At 52.9% G+C, this 15638-nt stretch overlaps 1 protein-coding gene across 2 annotated transcripts in view; it reads left to right on the top strand.

Moving 5' to 3' along the window:
- The window catches only part of LMX1A (LIM homeobox transcription factor 1 alpha), a 47026-nt gene extending 35617 nt beyond the window's left edge, over window positions 1-11409 (top strand). For both annotated transcript variants that reach the window (XM_052802048.1, XM_052802047.1), the window contains exons 5-10: window positions 3541-3773; window positions 8675-8844; window positions 8997-9074; window positions 9186-9255; window positions 9390-9560; window positions 9793-11409. In XM_052802048.1, the coding sequence (XP_052658008.1) occupies window positions 3541-3773; window positions 8675-8844; window positions 8997-9074; window positions 9186-9255; window positions 9390-9560; window positions 9793-9953 (883 nt within the window). In that variant the 3' untranslated portion in view covers window positions 9954-11409. The remainder of the gene's footprint in view (window positions 1-3540; window positions 3774-8674; window positions 8845-8996; window positions 9075-9185; window positions 9256-9389; window positions 9561-9792) is intronic.
- Window positions 11410-15638: the final 4229 nt, after the last annotated feature.

A 15638-nucleotide genomic window follows, 5' to 3' on the forward strand; every position in this document is an offset into this window, starting at 1 on the left:
GGTTATCTGTGCATGCTCTTCCTCCCCAGTCCCTGTAGAGGAGCTGGTACTGTCCAGGGCTGGTCCAGGGCTGTAGGGATCTGGGACACCAGCCATGCCCTTTGCTCTCTCCCCATTACTACCTGTGGTATGCTGCAGTTTTTATGCCTCTGACCTTTTAGTGCCTAAGATCTGGGTTTATTGTGGGTTTATAAGGAGCTCTTTACAGTTTCATACTGTGGAACAGGTTTTATGGGAATTTCTCTGCATCTCATGTTGCCCAGGGGTGGGGAACTCCTGCATTGGGCAGTGAAAGATGCCTGGGCCGTCTGGCATCCGTCAGTGGGAGCTGTTGGGGACTCAGCAGTTTGGAAATAAAGTCATCTATTCAGCGACCTAAGTACGGCTTTAAGTGTCTAATATTAGGCAGCCATTTACCTAAATCTCACACCTTCCTGTTTTGCAACACGCTTTGGGCTTAGAAACATCCATCGCTCAGTTGGTGCTGCTGTGCCTAATTGACAAAGGTTTATGGCTCTCTAATCAGTGCCCTGGAAATAGAGATTTTGGGCACATTCATTTGTGAAGATTACATAGCAGTAACGTAATAGCTTATCAATATTTTATTACTGAGAGCAGTTAGTAATCCCAACAGGTAGGGCTTAAACTTCATTTAAACAGAATGAGAATGTGTTACCAGATGAATACAAATCACCTCCACTTTGTCATAGAAGAGACATAATTAAAGACGAAATGACTACAGAAATATTAACACAAGCCTGCATTTCTCAGAGCTGGAACAAGAAAAAAATGACCCTTCAGAAGGGATGCTTTCAAGGGAATATACATCCCTGTCCTCCCAGGGCAGTCACAGGTATGTTGGGAATACATACATCTTAGAGGAGACAGACAGTTGTATGTAAACCTTGGAAATTAAAGTTGAATGTACAAAAATAAAAGCTACTAATGGCATTATCTGGAATTATAAACTCCCTAACCTCCACCTTTTATTTGATGATTTTCCACTTTCTGAATTGACAATAGTGTTTTATAAAAGCTTTATAACACCCCTTTCCTACTTCTTGGGGGATGGTACAGTTTGCTGAGCCCACCAAGGATTTGGCTGGCACAGGGAGAGCACTGCACCCCATCCCTGTGCTTGCTGCCACCGTTTTGGGAAAACCTGGGAGGGAGCGGGCATAGCCCATGTGCCGGCATGAAGCGTCCGTGAGAGGACCCTAAGGTGGGAGGGAGCCGACACCAATAATGAGGGTACGTTTGGCGGCCCCATTCCCAACCCTTCGAGCCCTCGACACCCAGCCCCAAAGGCTGGCAGGCACTGCTGGCAGGGTGGCAGTGTGCCCTGGCACCCTGCCAGCTGTGCGCACATCTGGCGGGCAGCTGTTTCCCTCCAGAACTCGGCGCTCACCAGCCATGGAGCGGGGCACCGGGATGTGATGCTCTACGGCCAACCTTGCCCATCGACGTGGGGAGGCAGGCGTTATCCTCTGCTCCTGCACATATCTGCCCTCCTCGCACCGGTGGGATGTGCTGCCTTGCCAGGGCTTGCTGGCTCCACGCAGGCAAGCCCTGATCTCTGATGAGACGGGCACAGATGTGACCAGCTGCTGCAGACTCTCCCAGGCTCGCTGCCTACGCGGCAGAGCCTGCCTGTCCCCCTCCGGCGGTTTGCACAGCTGACTGTCTTGTTTATCGGCTATTGGGCAACTAAAGCGGTGAAATGAAAAGGTGAAATGAAGCCTGGCGGGGATTTCAGAGGCTGCGCATGGGCTGCAGCAAGATGCATGCCCCTTTGCTGCTGGGGAGCTTTTGTTCAGCAGCATCTCTGGTGTTATGGATGCCTTTGCCTTGGGAGCTACCTCTGGGGCACAGACACGCATGTGCTTTGCTCTGCCCCCCGTCTCCTTGTTTTATGGGCTATCGAGCTCATCACAAAAACTTTTTAAAATTATCCCATTTTCTGATGGTTTTGCTGTGAGGGTTTTGCATACATCTGGTCCTCTCCTTGTTGGAATGGGGCTGACTCAGCACTTTTCATTTCCTATGTGTTTTCTTGTAACAGCCAAAAAAAGAAAGGATTGAAAGCCCACTGGTGGCTGCAGGGCTGCCCTTCCCCTCCCCAGCCAGCCAGCCCCCTGGTCCCGCAGGTCTCCCCTAGAGATGACACATGGGACAGGGACCATGGAGGTGGGAGTTACGTGGGGCCGGTGGAAGGGTGGATGCAGTGCTCCCCATGCGGGTCCCTGGGGCATCTCCGGGCCGGGACACGGGCGATGCTCGGAGATAACCTCTGCAGGATGTGTGCTGACTTCTGACTTCTCTTTCTGGGCCAAAGTCATCAAGACAGGACTAATAATGTCCAGTTCCCACAGATATTTAGGACGAGGCTGGGTAAACAGTGATTTTTTTCTTTATGGGACTCAAGCCAAAACCACAGATATCTGGGGGTGGCAAAGAGGTTCTGGTTTGGTACCTTCAAACATCTCTACTGAGGAAAACATCCCGTTCACTTAGAACATCCAGCCTAGGGTTTAGCTCCAGGTGCCTCCAAGTCCTCCCAAGCCAACACTGATGCTGTCACCCCCACTCTGCTTGCCTTAGTTTCCCCAACTGTAAATCACTGATCATACTGAGCTTCTCGGTAGGGACATTTAAATTCAGAGCAAGAAAAGCTCTGCTTCAACCTAAAGTGTTATTTCTGTCATTATTATTATTGGTTTTTAAGTATAAAGCCAGTGTGTTGAAACCTGGGAACTGTACAATTAGGGATGCCTCAAACACTGTCACATCAATGTCAAAGAACAAGCTGAGCTTTTTCTTTTTCTTTTGACACATCAAGTCTTCAGTTTGTCACCAGCCTTAATCCAAAACTTGCTGCCATGGAGATTGTTATGATATATTAGACATGCCTGATGTGTTTGCAAGCAGGAACGGGGCTGTTCCACTGACCTAGGCCAGAGGGATGGGGTGGTTTGTGGGTGACCGACTGCGCAGATGCTTTCTACAGGTGCTTGTAGAGAGACATGGATGAGCTCGCTGGCTCCCATTGCTGTCTCCAGCATCTCCTTACATCTGGGTGTGAGCCAGAGACAGGTGAACAATGTAGGGTTGGCCTGATAATACTCATGTAGATGTGGGGTGTCCCATGTCTTGTGGTGGTGGTAGCTGGACTGTTGGGTTTGACACCTGTTTGCTTTTCACTGGGAGCGTCCGGACGTTGGGTCTTTGTCCTTTGACTGCATTCACGGTAAGCACCTGGTAACAGGTCAACCAAAAATGCCAAAGTTGACCCAAAGGCAGCATCCGCCATTGGCAGAGGGCAAGCTTGCAGCGCGTGCCGTGTCGCTGCAGGGTGCCAGCACCGTTGCGCCCAGCCCCTCAACACAATCAAAGCACCAACGGGGTGACACAGTGATCCTGTGCCGATGCCCATCTGCCCGGCACGGGTGCCCCATCCCTTGTCCCCAACGCCACACCACCCGCCGGGTGCAGCCGCAGTGCTGCCGGGCGTCCCAGCGGGATCTCCTCTTACTCCCCCAGGCTCTTCGCGGTGAAGTGCGCCGGGTGCCTGGAGGCCATCGCACCCAGCGAGCTGGTGATGCGTGCCCAGAAGAGCGTCTACCACCTGCGCTGCTTCTGCTGCTGCGTCTGCGAGCGGCGCCTGCAGAAGGGCGACGAGTTTGTGCTGAAGGAGGGGCAGCTCCTCTGTAAGGGCGACTACGAGAAGGAGCGGGAGCTGCTGAGCTTGGTGAGCCCGGCTCTGTCGGATTCTGGTAAGGGGCCGCCCGCGCCCGGCGTCTCCCTGGCTGGTCCCGCTCCGAGGCCCCCGTGAGCGCGGTGGGGTCTGGAGGCGAGGTTTGGGCTCACTGCCCTGAACCTCTGCCCCATGGTCCGAAGGGGAAAGCTCTATCAGCACTGTTGCATCCTCCAGCCAGAGTCTCTCCCACCTCGGTGGCAAGGGTGTGAGCGGGGACCTCGGCAACGGAGGGGCTGTGGGGCTGGAGGATGCTCTGGGGACCATCCCGTCTCATTAGGCTCATTTCTGTAAGGGTTTGTGCTCCTGGCCTGTGCAGGACACCCACACCCCATCCCAAGGGGTGTACACCCTCCCGAGGCATGGAAGGGAGAGCAGTGCTGGCCAAAGGTGACATCTCCCACCTCTTCGCCTGGGGAAATGAGAGGTTTTTTCCTAAAAAAAAATGTTGGTCCCAAGCATCCCACTAACTACCTTGGGCTAAACCATCTGTGTCCCTCCCCTGTGCCTCACCGTCCCCACCTGGGACTCTGGAAAGGCTGAGCGCAAGGAGTGAGCTCCTTCTGCTGTGGCCACCCTTTTTAATACCGAGGGGAAACTGAGGCACAGGGCTAAAACATGAGCTGGCAGCAGGGACCCTGCAAATCTTGTGTCCCCAGCAGCTTCCCAGGCAGCTGATGGCTGGAGCCAGACTGCAGACCATGGTGACACTGTGGGGACAGCGCAGAGCCAAGGGGGGGCTGCAGAAGTGATGGCACCGCGGCTGGACGTGGGCAGGGGGCTGGCATCTTGCTCCAGCCAGGGTGTCACTGCCAGGTTAGGTTGCCCAGAGCATCAGATCAGCATTAAAATATGTATCTACAGTCAATGCAAATAAAATCTGAATGTTTCCCAGGAAGACAAATTTAGTAAGAAAACCCAGCAATGGGGGCCGGGGGAGGGGTGGAAATGATCTGCTAGCAGAAATCCTCATGTTAACGCCGTCCCCACAGAGCCCTGCTCCTCATGAGGCTGCACGGCCCCACGCCATGCGCCTCGGTCACTCGGCTCCTCTTAAAAACCATCATCAGGGGAAAACCTGCTTTGTGGAGGGAAAGATTTACCTTTGAAATGCCGGGCTCTGGAAAGGCCTGCCGGCAAGCTGGGAGGACCCTGTCTTTTCCCTGCTAGAGCAAAGCACTGGATTAAAAAAAAAAAATAGAAATCAGCATTACGAGCCCGTTTAGGAGGGGGTTGTTAAGGTGTGAAGCGGGGCAGGTCACGGACATGGCAAAGCCTGGCGCTCACCGCCGGGCGCAGGCGATGCTGCCGCTGGGAGAAAGTGCATGGGGGTACAGAGATGGTTTCAGTGGGAATGGAGCAAAAATTGCCCAAAGCCTGTGTTTCTCTTTAATATTGTGCTCCTCTGCAGCAAGAGGCTGGCTGCTTTGCAGCACTGCCTGCGGCTGGCTCTGTCCGAGCTCTACAACCCCACTCACTCAAAAGAAAAAATCCTCCCCCCCAAATAATGGTGATGATATTTAAAAAAAAAAGAGTGAGGCCATGGGAGGAGGTGGCTGAAGGGAGCCGGTGAGTGATGGTCCAAAGCTGGAGGAGCTGGAGAGGCAGGAAAGCGCAGGATCCGGCACGCTGGCGCTGGCTCTTGCCTCAGCCCTGGGAAAGTCCTTAATTGATTGAAGAATTATTATTTTTTCCTTCTGGGATGTGCAGACTCTTTTAGTTAAAATAGGAACCAATGAGGAGACGTCATGCAGGAAAATAAGTGAATTGGCCACAACGGTTTGGGTTTATTCCTAGTGGGGGAAAAGGGCAGTTTGGGAAAGGTTGGGGAGCTTTTCCTCCCCAGCGACTCATCCGCCCATGGTCCAGCCCCGCTGCCAGGGGCTCCGGCCAAACCAAGAGCTTCAACTAGCAAAAACCTCCAGGGGAAATACTTCAGTGGAAACTCCAGCTGAGACCCGAGGGATGCAAAGGGACAGTGTGGGAGTCAAAAGGGCTTGGCAACCCCTTGGCTGGTCGAAAACCCAACCCGAAGCCCCTGGCAGCCCCTGGCAGACCTCGGCCTGGGGGGTCCCAGCCCTTCCCATCTTCCCCCAGACTCCATAGCTTAGCCCTACTGCCATCCCTGCCTGGTTTTGGTGGCCACCAACAGTTTGTCTCAGGATGTCGCATGGCTTTGGGGACATCGGCATGGCGGGGGCCAGCCCAGGTGCACATCCCACATAGATGCTCAGCATGGCGCGGCTTTGCCCCCTCCTGCTGCATCTCCCCTGGGGACCCCACCACCACTCTGGGGGATGCAGAGGGGGGTCCCTGCTCCGGCACTGCTCCTGGATGCCATTCACCAGCAGTGTATGATGTGCTTGTCCAGCCTCTCCCCTGTCCTCCCCTTGCTGCTTTGAAGCCCCCCGCCCTCCCTCCCCCCGGCCGCCGCGCACCAAAGGCCATTTTATGAGAAAGCGCAGATAAAAAGCGAGCCATATGTTGTCTGTAATCTCCCAAACCCTCGCTTCAATTACTGCCTCCCCCGAGCCTCCGCTGCCCAGCCTAAGTAAACAAGCCCCTCTGAAAGAGGACCCCGCTTTCCAATTAAAAGCGTCCTAACGTTTCTCCTCTCCCTAAATCCTCCCGAGCGAGGAATGTCCTGGCCCCGGCGGCGGGATGCGGGCTCGGCGGGTCGGACCGAGGGCACGCCGCACAATATCCATCGCACCGGCCCCTTCCCAGGTGACGTCAGGGGCAGCCCCAGACACTCATTAATTTCTCCCCCCTCCTCGGTGGGGAAAGGCTTGAAAGGGAGAGTTAATTAAAAGTAATACCCCACCAAATCCGGCTTCGCTTTTCCTTCTTTCCCTTTGACACTGGGAGGGATTTGGGGAGCAGGTGTTGGGGGGGGAGGGCTCAGGGGGGCTGCTCCAAGTGGGTTTTTCCCCTTGGCATGGGTTTTGAGCGTCATTTGCTTGTTGGAGTCGATGGGCCTCTGGCTCCCTGCTGCCAGGCTCTGCCCCTCCCGAACTGGAGGGGATTGGGGCACTGACCTTGTGTTACGGTGCAAAGGGCTTCAGGCACCAAAATGTCTCCATTGGTTGCCATTCCTCCTCCCAATATTTGTAAAAATCTCTACCCTTCCATCAAAATTAAATTCTTCAGGTTTCAGGAAAGCAGGCAGCTCAGCAGAGCAGAGACCCTGCTTGTGCTGGCACTGAGAAGGAGGCAGCGGCGGCCGCTGCTCAGCCCCATTAGCCATCAGAAACTCCACACCCTGAGGGTCCCCAGGGCTGGGGCTCTCAGACCTACTGCATTACGACATCCCTCGCGTTGGGACATGCAAGAAAACAGCAGTTTGTCTTTCTCATTGCCGCTGCTGCTGTGGGTGTGCTGTGGATGTGCCATGAGCAAGTGGGGAGCTCGCAGCAGCAGCAAGGCTCTGGCTCCCAGGGGTCAGCACCCAACTCTGGGCTGTTTGGGGACTGCCAGTGTGAAGATATCTCCCTGTCCCAGCCCTCCCAGCCCTCAACACAGGGAAGGGCTCCATATCAGCTGGTGAGCCCAGGAGGGAGCCCAGCAGTGTGGAGGGAAGAGGTAACTGGTACCTGAGAGCATCCTCGCTCCTCCGCTGGGATCATTGCCTCCCCTCGCCCCAGAGATCTGCTCCTGTCTTTCCCCATTCCCAGCTGGGCTGCCATTAGGTTTACATTTTTCTGATGTGTGTGATCCATGATTAGCTCTTGCCATGGGGTTTGACCTGACCTGCGTTTGCCATGAATTGCTCTGAGCCAGACTCACAACCCCCTTGGTGCATCCCCATCTCCCAGAGACACGGCAGCTTGGGCCAAGTACTGCCTTGCAGCCTGCATCTGCATCAAACCACCTCCACCTCAGCTCCATTATCAATTCCCAAACGGATGGTGGAGGAACTTTCTGGAAAAGGCTGTAAGTGATTTACGGCTCATGAGAAGGAAGGACCTGTGCTGTCAAACCTGCATTACAGCCCTCCCACACGAGCTGAGCAAGCGAGGTCATCAAAACGGTGGCGATGCAGTAAATGAGGAGGGCTGGTAAGAGGCATGGCAGTGCTGCCTGCTTTCCCGGAGCGGCTCCTGCCTGAAGGCCCTGTGGCCCTGCGCGGCGGAGAGCAGTAGGGAGATACGCACCAGTGCCTGGGAACGCAACAGAGCAGCACATTGCAGCGAGTACCTGAGGGATGAAGCTTGAAGCAGCCTGGGCTTCTGTCCTGGGAGATTTAAAACTGCATGGAAGGGGGGAAATATAGGTGAAAAGGCACCCCTTGTATTTGTGATTAAATGTCTGTGCTCTAAATGGAGTTGACCTCCATAGTAGGGCAAATCAGGAGGGGTTTGTGAGATCTTGGCTAATGCGTTGCCATCTCTAAGCATCTCTGCCAACCCTGCACCCTGACCTCGCCCAGCCTGGGCTGTCTGGGCAGAGGGACCAGATGCCTGGTCACCAGCTGGGCTGGGGGACAGCTCCAGGGCACAGTGGTCCTCCATGTCCCCTCACGTGGATGCGACCTGTGTGTCTCTGTCCAGATGTGTCCCCAGCTGTGGCCTGGAAGGAAATCCCTGTGGAGCAAGCAGGCATTTGGGTCTGATGGAGGGAAAATCAGGTGTCCCATGGTTTCACATTGCAGCTGCTCAGACTGTTGGGGAAAAGAAGAACCAAAAGCACATCTGCTGGCTGAGCAGCCCCAAACTATGAACCACAGCACCTCTCCCCCTCTCTGAGCTGCCACGGGGCAGCCAGCCCCAAACCTCAGCTCCTCACACACACATTCACAAGAAGATCCCCACCAACACTAGCTTGTTTTAAGTCCTCCAGATTATTTTGGACATGCTGGAAAACAATGTGTGCTGCCCGTTGTCTGTAAAGGACCTGCGTTTTTTTTTCACTCCCCCTTAGGCAAAAGTGATGATGAGGACAGCATCTGCAAAATGGGGCAAGCCTCGGGGAAGGGCGCTGAGGATGGGAAGGATCACAAGCGGCCCAAGAGACCCCGGACGATCCTGACCACACAGCAGCGGAGGGCGTTCAAGGCATCTTTTGAGGTCTCCTCCAAGCCCTGCAGGAAGGTATGGGGAGAAACCCCCATGCTCAGCCGCCTCCAGCCCCTGGGCTTGTCCTGGATGCTGGGCAAGGTCTTGCCCTGGCTGCTCTGTCCCCTCCTAAAGTCCTCCTGAAAAGCTGAGTGGGCTGAGATGCCGCTGTCGTTCCTCTCTTCAAGGTACGGGAGACGCTGGCGGCCGAGACGGGACTGAGCGTCCGCGTAGTGCAGGTCTGGTTCCAGAACCAGCGAGCAAAGGTGAGTACAAAGGGTAGCCCCCCCACCAGCGGCCAGTGCTGGGGCTCCTCTCCCTCCTCGCTTTGGCCAGGGGAGGATTTCACCCCGTTTTTACCCCTTCTTCTCACCTAGATGAAGAAGCTTGCCAGGAGGCAGCAGCAGCAGCAGCAGGATCAGCAAAACACACAGCGCCTGAGCTCAGGTACCCCTCTCGCACCCCACTCTTCCGCACTCAGGGTCTCCCTATTTCCCAGCCCTCTCCAGGCTTCCCAAGGGAGCCGGGCCCCCCAAAAAGCAGCAGCCCGACTGCGCCAACGATTTGCTCTTCTCTTCCAGCCCAGGCGAACGGCGGTGGCAGCGTGGGGCTGGAGGGGATGCTGAACCCCTACACTGCTCTGCCCCCACCCCAGCAGCTGCTGGGCATGGATCAAAGCGTCTATGGCTCCGACCCCTTCCGGCAAGGGCTCACCCCGCCGCAGATGCCCGGAGACCACATGCACCCCTACGGTAAGGCTCTGAGGTTTGCCTTTTCCCTTCTCTCCTTCAAAGAGATGCTGGGCTGTGGGGGGTGGGCTGCGTGGCGGGGGCATGTGTGGGGGATGCAGCGATTTCTGGGAAGGTGGCGGTCCCCTCACCCCTAAATCCTTACACTGCAAAAGCTGGGGGTACCAGGGACTGTCAAGGTGCCGGAGGAGAAAGCAGGCTCTGAAGCCCTTCTGCTCCTTCCCTGCTTCCCAAGGTGCCGAGCCCCTCTTCCACGACTTGGATAGCGATGATACCTCACTGAGCAACCTGGGCGACTGCTTCCTTGCCACAGCGGACGCGGGGCCACTCCAGGCGCGAGTGGGGAACCCCATCGACCACCTCTACTCCATGCAGAACTCCTACTTCACCTCCTGAGCATGGCGTGGTCCCCGGCACGGGGCAGCTGCCGCGCTGTCCCAGGAGGGGCTGCAGAGCCCCCAGGGTTGGGAGGGAGGGGGAAGCGACACTGCTGGGATGCTGTCAAACAATATGTTGTAGCTTGGGATTCCCAAGGAGCGAGTTAAGTTATGGGTTGCATAGTTTCATGTTTCTCTTAGGAGCCTAGGATTAGGGACAGGAGTGGTTTTTGCAGCTGGCTGGTGGATTTTCAAATTTCAAGCAGGGAACCAAATTTCTCATTGCGGCAGGGGGAGGGGGAAACCCTTCCCATGGGAGCATCCTGGTGCCGTATCCCCTCCGCACCGCCTTCGGTCGGAGTGTCAGAAAGAGCAAACTGCCGATCTTCACGGGGACAGCCCACAGCATTAGCCCGGTTTTGAAATTTGAAAAGCTGACAACGCTTTGGGGAAACACGGGGAAAATTTCACTGCAGGGTTTTCCCTCTGTTCCCTTGACCAGCTTGAGCGCTTGCTGTTTAAACACAGGGACTTTTAAGATAGATGTTCCCATGCGACTATAGAAAGCTAGAAACCCCTAACATTGTCCCTGTCCCCGAGGACAGGGCTGTGTGTGTATGTGTGTGTGTGTGGGCACGCACGTGTGTGTGTGCAAAGCTGTGTGGCTGTGGGTGATGTACTACACAGCCACACCTGCCAGATTGTATCAACAAAGTTTATTTCTAAGTCTATCAGAAATTTACTGTACAGCAAAAGTAACTTTATTTTCAGCGTGAACCATATTTAAGGAAATACTCAATGCACTTAAGTTATAAGATGAAATAATTTACTTTTTATAAACGTTATGTTTAGGTTGCAAAAGCCCAGTGGCAGGGAAGGAACATCAGTTCATTTCAGGCAACACGTTTGGGTTTCGGGGTTGGTTATTTTTGGTGCTCTCAGGTTGCCCCACTGGTTTTGAGGTGCGGTTGAAACCCAAAGCAGGGGTGGCTCCAGGGACCTGCTTCTCTGCCAGCACATCGATGGGGACAGCATGGTGGCCAGGTCCTGTCCCCACCGCTGGACATGTGCAGGAGGTCGGTGCAGGGTGGACAATGCTGCTGGAGCTGGTGGACATCCCAGCCCATCGGGGCTCAGCCATGCTTCTCTGCATCACCTCTCTCCTTCCCACAGCAGGACCCAGCCTGCCTGTACCAGGGACCCCATCCTGTACCCTCAAATATGGGTGCTAGACCAGTGTGAACTGCTGTCCTGGCTCTGGAAAACACCGCAGCCCATATCGCCACCCCTCGGGTGAAGGAGAAAGGAGGGAGAGCCCTGCATTTCCCACCCCATGCTCGGATTCATCCCTGCAGAAGCCGTGGGAACCTGGGGAAAATTCTCCTTAGGGTCGAGCCTTTCGCTGACCCTCACCTCATCCCCACTCTCGTTTTCATGCGTTGTGTCCTTTTGTGCTGCTGTTCACAAATGATGTAAGCGACAACCTGTAAAGACATGCAAGTGACTGTGAGGCTCAAAACACTGGCTCATCGCCACCATACGATCTGACACTGAATGTAGCAGGGTCTGGAGATGGCTGACCCGGCGGGAGATGCTGACACACTGTCAGAAATCGCGTACCAAGATGAAATTAAAAAGACAAAAAAATCTCTGAAAAAAAAAAAAAAAAGCCTGGTCTTTTCTTGTGTGGGGTGTCCCCTTGACTCAGAGAGGGAAGGGTTTGAATCATCTCCAAAGTCAGCAAGGTGTTGGGTAGGGTATAGCGAGACTGTGGGGGAAGCTTCTGCTCCTTGGGTTTTCGATACAAAATATTCTCTGGTCTGAGACTAAACTGGCCCTTGAGAGTCCTTCGTGGCCAACAGACAGAGATGGGTGGATCTGGAAGGTGATACATCTATCTCTGGTCCCACCCGAGGTGGCAGTGAGGGGCTTGCTAGGGGTGTCCACTGAGCATAGCAGGACTGTGCAGGACTAGCTCAGCTGTGAACAACCAACTTGTAGACATCTGCAGACAGCGGAGATGACTCCCAGCCAAAATGACAAAAGAAAAAGGGAGCCACCAGGCAACCTTCTTTACAATGAGGAGGGATCTTGTAGAAAGGATGGGGAAAAAGAGAAAAAGGAAACTGTTTTGCATGTTTGCCAGCTCTCTGCATGGGCTCATGTGTGTTTGTACCACCAGAAAACTCTGCTTCATGTTTACATCTGGCCACAGTGTTTCTATGCTCTTAGCATTGAAGGAGAGCTGGAGAAGCCAGGACAGCCAGGTTACTAGCAAAACTTTTTCCTGAACGCGTGAGCTCTTGGCTTAAAATGCCCTGCAGACCTCATGCGTACCTTCACATCCCTGGCTGCCATCTCAGCTCACTGAACAAAGCATGGCTGGGAGGCATTTGTACTCCTCCAGGGCCGGGGGACTGCAGGAGTGGGAAAGCATTTCTGCAGGCCAGGTTACCCCATAAGTGTTCTCACCTGGACTATCACTTCACCATGAACTCCAACCCTCCATGGCAGAGCCATGGGCAACTCCATGTTAGGACTGCGTAAAAGATATGGGTGGGTATTTCCCAATAGGAGTTGCTCTCATCACAGCTCCCTGACATGGAGAGGTTCCATGAATATGTGCTGTTGCCACCAAATTGGGGATGGGGATCCACAACTCATCGTCTGAGATGTTCAAAACAAGGTGTTCTCCGTCCTGCCCTTCATCGGTCACTGCTCTGCTGTTCCTGTGCTATAAAATGTTTTCCAAGTCCAACCTGCAGAAAAAAAATATTCTAGAATAGTGTGACTGCGTGAAGAAAACTTGTGATTTTTATTTTGCAAGTTGTAGTTTCCTAGGAACAGCCTGGATTTCTTGGGTTGGTTTGAGGTTTTGCTCTATTTCAGGACAGAAGAGCACGGCACCTGACCCTATGAATAGCAACTGCTGCAAACCCCCCCAGCAGCCCCAGCCCAGCAGTGTCCAGTTTGTTCCAGTCACCCAATCATGTCTTGGGACGGGGTGCTGGGCAGCCAGCCTGACCCAAACTGCTTGGGACTGTGTTCTTGGTCATCCTGCAGCTGAGTGTTTCCCCTTGCTCCCCAAAATGAAGACTTATTTTTAATCACTGCACAGGCTCTATTTTCTCTGGTCAATAACATTTTGATTACAAAACATCTCTGAGCCCTGTCTGGCCTCTGTTGCCTCAAACATGAGCTGAAAAAGCACATAAAGACTGGAGAAATGACTAACATGGAAAAGGCTTTCCATGGAGAATTAAATAAGCTGTACTGAGCTGCAAGGTCTTCTCTTCCAGTAGAAGTATCTCATCTGTGCCTGCTTGCTCATTTGGGATGTAATTAGTGAGTCACCAGGTGAAGGTGTTGCAGGAGGGAGGGCAAAACCCTGTAAAAGCAGGATTCACAGGTTGCCTGAGTTTGGGAGGAGGTGGCAAGATGTGCCCTAGGAAGCTGCCTGGCCTGATTTGAGATGATCTTGTGAAGGACAGCAGGGTAGGTGCTTGTGCGCTAATTTTGCTGTGTTTCTAAAGCCCTTGCTCTTTCTACAAGAGAATTATGTGTTGGGGAATTTCTTTGTAGAGACTGTGGTATTTGTGTGTAGTTTACTCTTGCAAAGCACAAGGGTGATACCTGTTATAAGTGCTAGTATTTTTAATGCTGGCTAAGCGTAATTTTTTATCTGGTTGTCTCCAAACCCAGCTTCTGGGTGGATGCTATGAAAAGGCAAAATCCTATCTTTTAGCTTGGGATTTTGGTACAGGAGGGCTCCACAGCAGCAGGGAAAAGGGTTGGACCTGTCCTGGCATGGACAGGTTGGGGAAGTTATGGCTTGAGATTTCTCTGTCACTGAGCTTGGTGGTCTTGGAGAAATGCTGGCTGGTGCTAGGGGAGCAGAGGGGATCTGGGCTGGGGTGAGGCTGATGGTCACTGGGGCTGGAGGTGGAAATGCCCTTTGCTTGTGGGAAGGGGGCAGGTCTGGGGGAGGTGGAGTATGTGTGGTGTGGAGGAACTGCTGTGACCCATGAAGCCAGCATGAGTCTGATTTGTAGGATCCAGCTGTAGGTAATGGCTGGGTTAACACCACTCAGGCTTGCAATAGAAAAATGGATGTTTTCATTAATGGTTATTAAAATTGCCTTAAAAATTCCCCTCACTTGGATGCTTCTTAAAGCATCATGTTTAAAGGGTTTTTTTAATCTTTTAAAGATAAAAGGTTTGTCTTCCCCACCCACAGCTATCTTCTATTTGAAAAATGTTCACCTACATCAGTCTGGCTTTCTATCAGCCTAACTATCAATTTACACTTAACCAAATTGCTTCCCCCAAAATAACACCCATAAAACCCATGTCATAAAGACTAGTTGCCTGCTTTAAAATCTTGCAAAAATGTAATGGCATGCTCTAATAACAGTATTTCAATGCGTGTGTGTGTATGTATAAAATTATTATATATAGTATGTAATTTTGGGGAAGGATCAGTATTGTGGAAGGGGCGGATCTTTGTCTAGTAAAATGAGCAGAATTCATGGTCTTAAACCTGTCCTCCTTCTGCAAGTTGGCCTGTGTGCTTGACAACCTGAATAGAAGTCCAGCTTGCAACTGTGCAATGCAGTAGCAAATGTGGGTCCTCCTGTCATCTGGATTTCATATTCTGTTGTGCCTTACTTCAGGGTGTGGATGGATCCTGCCAAAGCAAAACTGGCTGGGCCTTATCTTCTGCAGGTGATGGAGTTGCTGCATGGCAGATGACTTCTTGTCAGGCTGGGTGGGTTGTTGGATGTCCCTGGGTGGTGGGCTTGTTATGTTCAGGACTGGCCCTCTCCCATGGGATGTACTTTCATGGTGCTGCTTTGCCATATTGTGCTCCATGTCTGAGCCCACTTTCAGCCTGGGGAGTGACTCCCTAGGACAAATGATATCTTCTTGTCAAAACCAGGAAGAAAAGAACAAGGTCTGACATGAAAACAAGCTCTACTTTGCTCTCCAAGGCAAGGGCAATGCCAGGAAAAGGTTGGGAGCTGACCTTCGTGTCTCTAGCGACTCAAAACAAAGCCCCTTCTGTTCAGGCACTGCTCGGTGGCCAAGGAAAGATCAAGTCAGAGATTACTTTTCAGTTGAGGACACTGATTAGATGATACTGATAGCCAGGAACGAGCTAGCTCTGAGTGATATTATGTTAATTAACTTGCTCTTTGTGAATGGATGGTACGGGAGCTTGTGGCAAATGCAGACTGGAGTGAAACTCAAAATGGTATTGGCTGGGCTTGCACCTGGAGATTTAAATCTTGATAGTATTTTTAGTTATTTGTGGGAGCCTTGTAGTGTGCAGATATAGGAGCTGGAGCAAGCAATCCTCCTGGAAGCATGTCACCTTGGTAGCAAATGCTGTCTAGGAAAACCACCTCCAGTTGAAGGGTCGGATCCTTGCCTTGCTCAAAATGGCCTGGCTCAGCATGTAACTGAAGTCAGTGGAGCTGTGCTGGCTCCTGCCAGCTGAGATGTGAGCACCAAGAGACCCCAGAGCAGACAGCTTCCCAGCAAAGAAGAGCTTGGTGCAGTGAGGAGGCCCACGTGTGAATCCCAGTGCACAGCCACTTCCCCAGCCCCTTGCTGCACAGGGTGTTTGGGGGCTGCTCTCTTGTGTGATGTGGGCATGCACTGATAGACAAAAAAAGCCTACAGGAGAGTTTATGTACCCACA

The sequence above is a fragment of the Harpia harpyja genome, chromosome 11 (assembly GCF_026419915.1).
Source record: "Harpia harpyja isolate bHarHar1 chromosome 11, bHarHar1 primary haplotype, whole genome shotgun sequence".
In the NCBI taxonomy this organism is placed as follows: Eukaryota; Metazoa; Chordata; class Aves; order Accipitriformes; family Accipitridae; genus Harpia; species Harpia harpyja.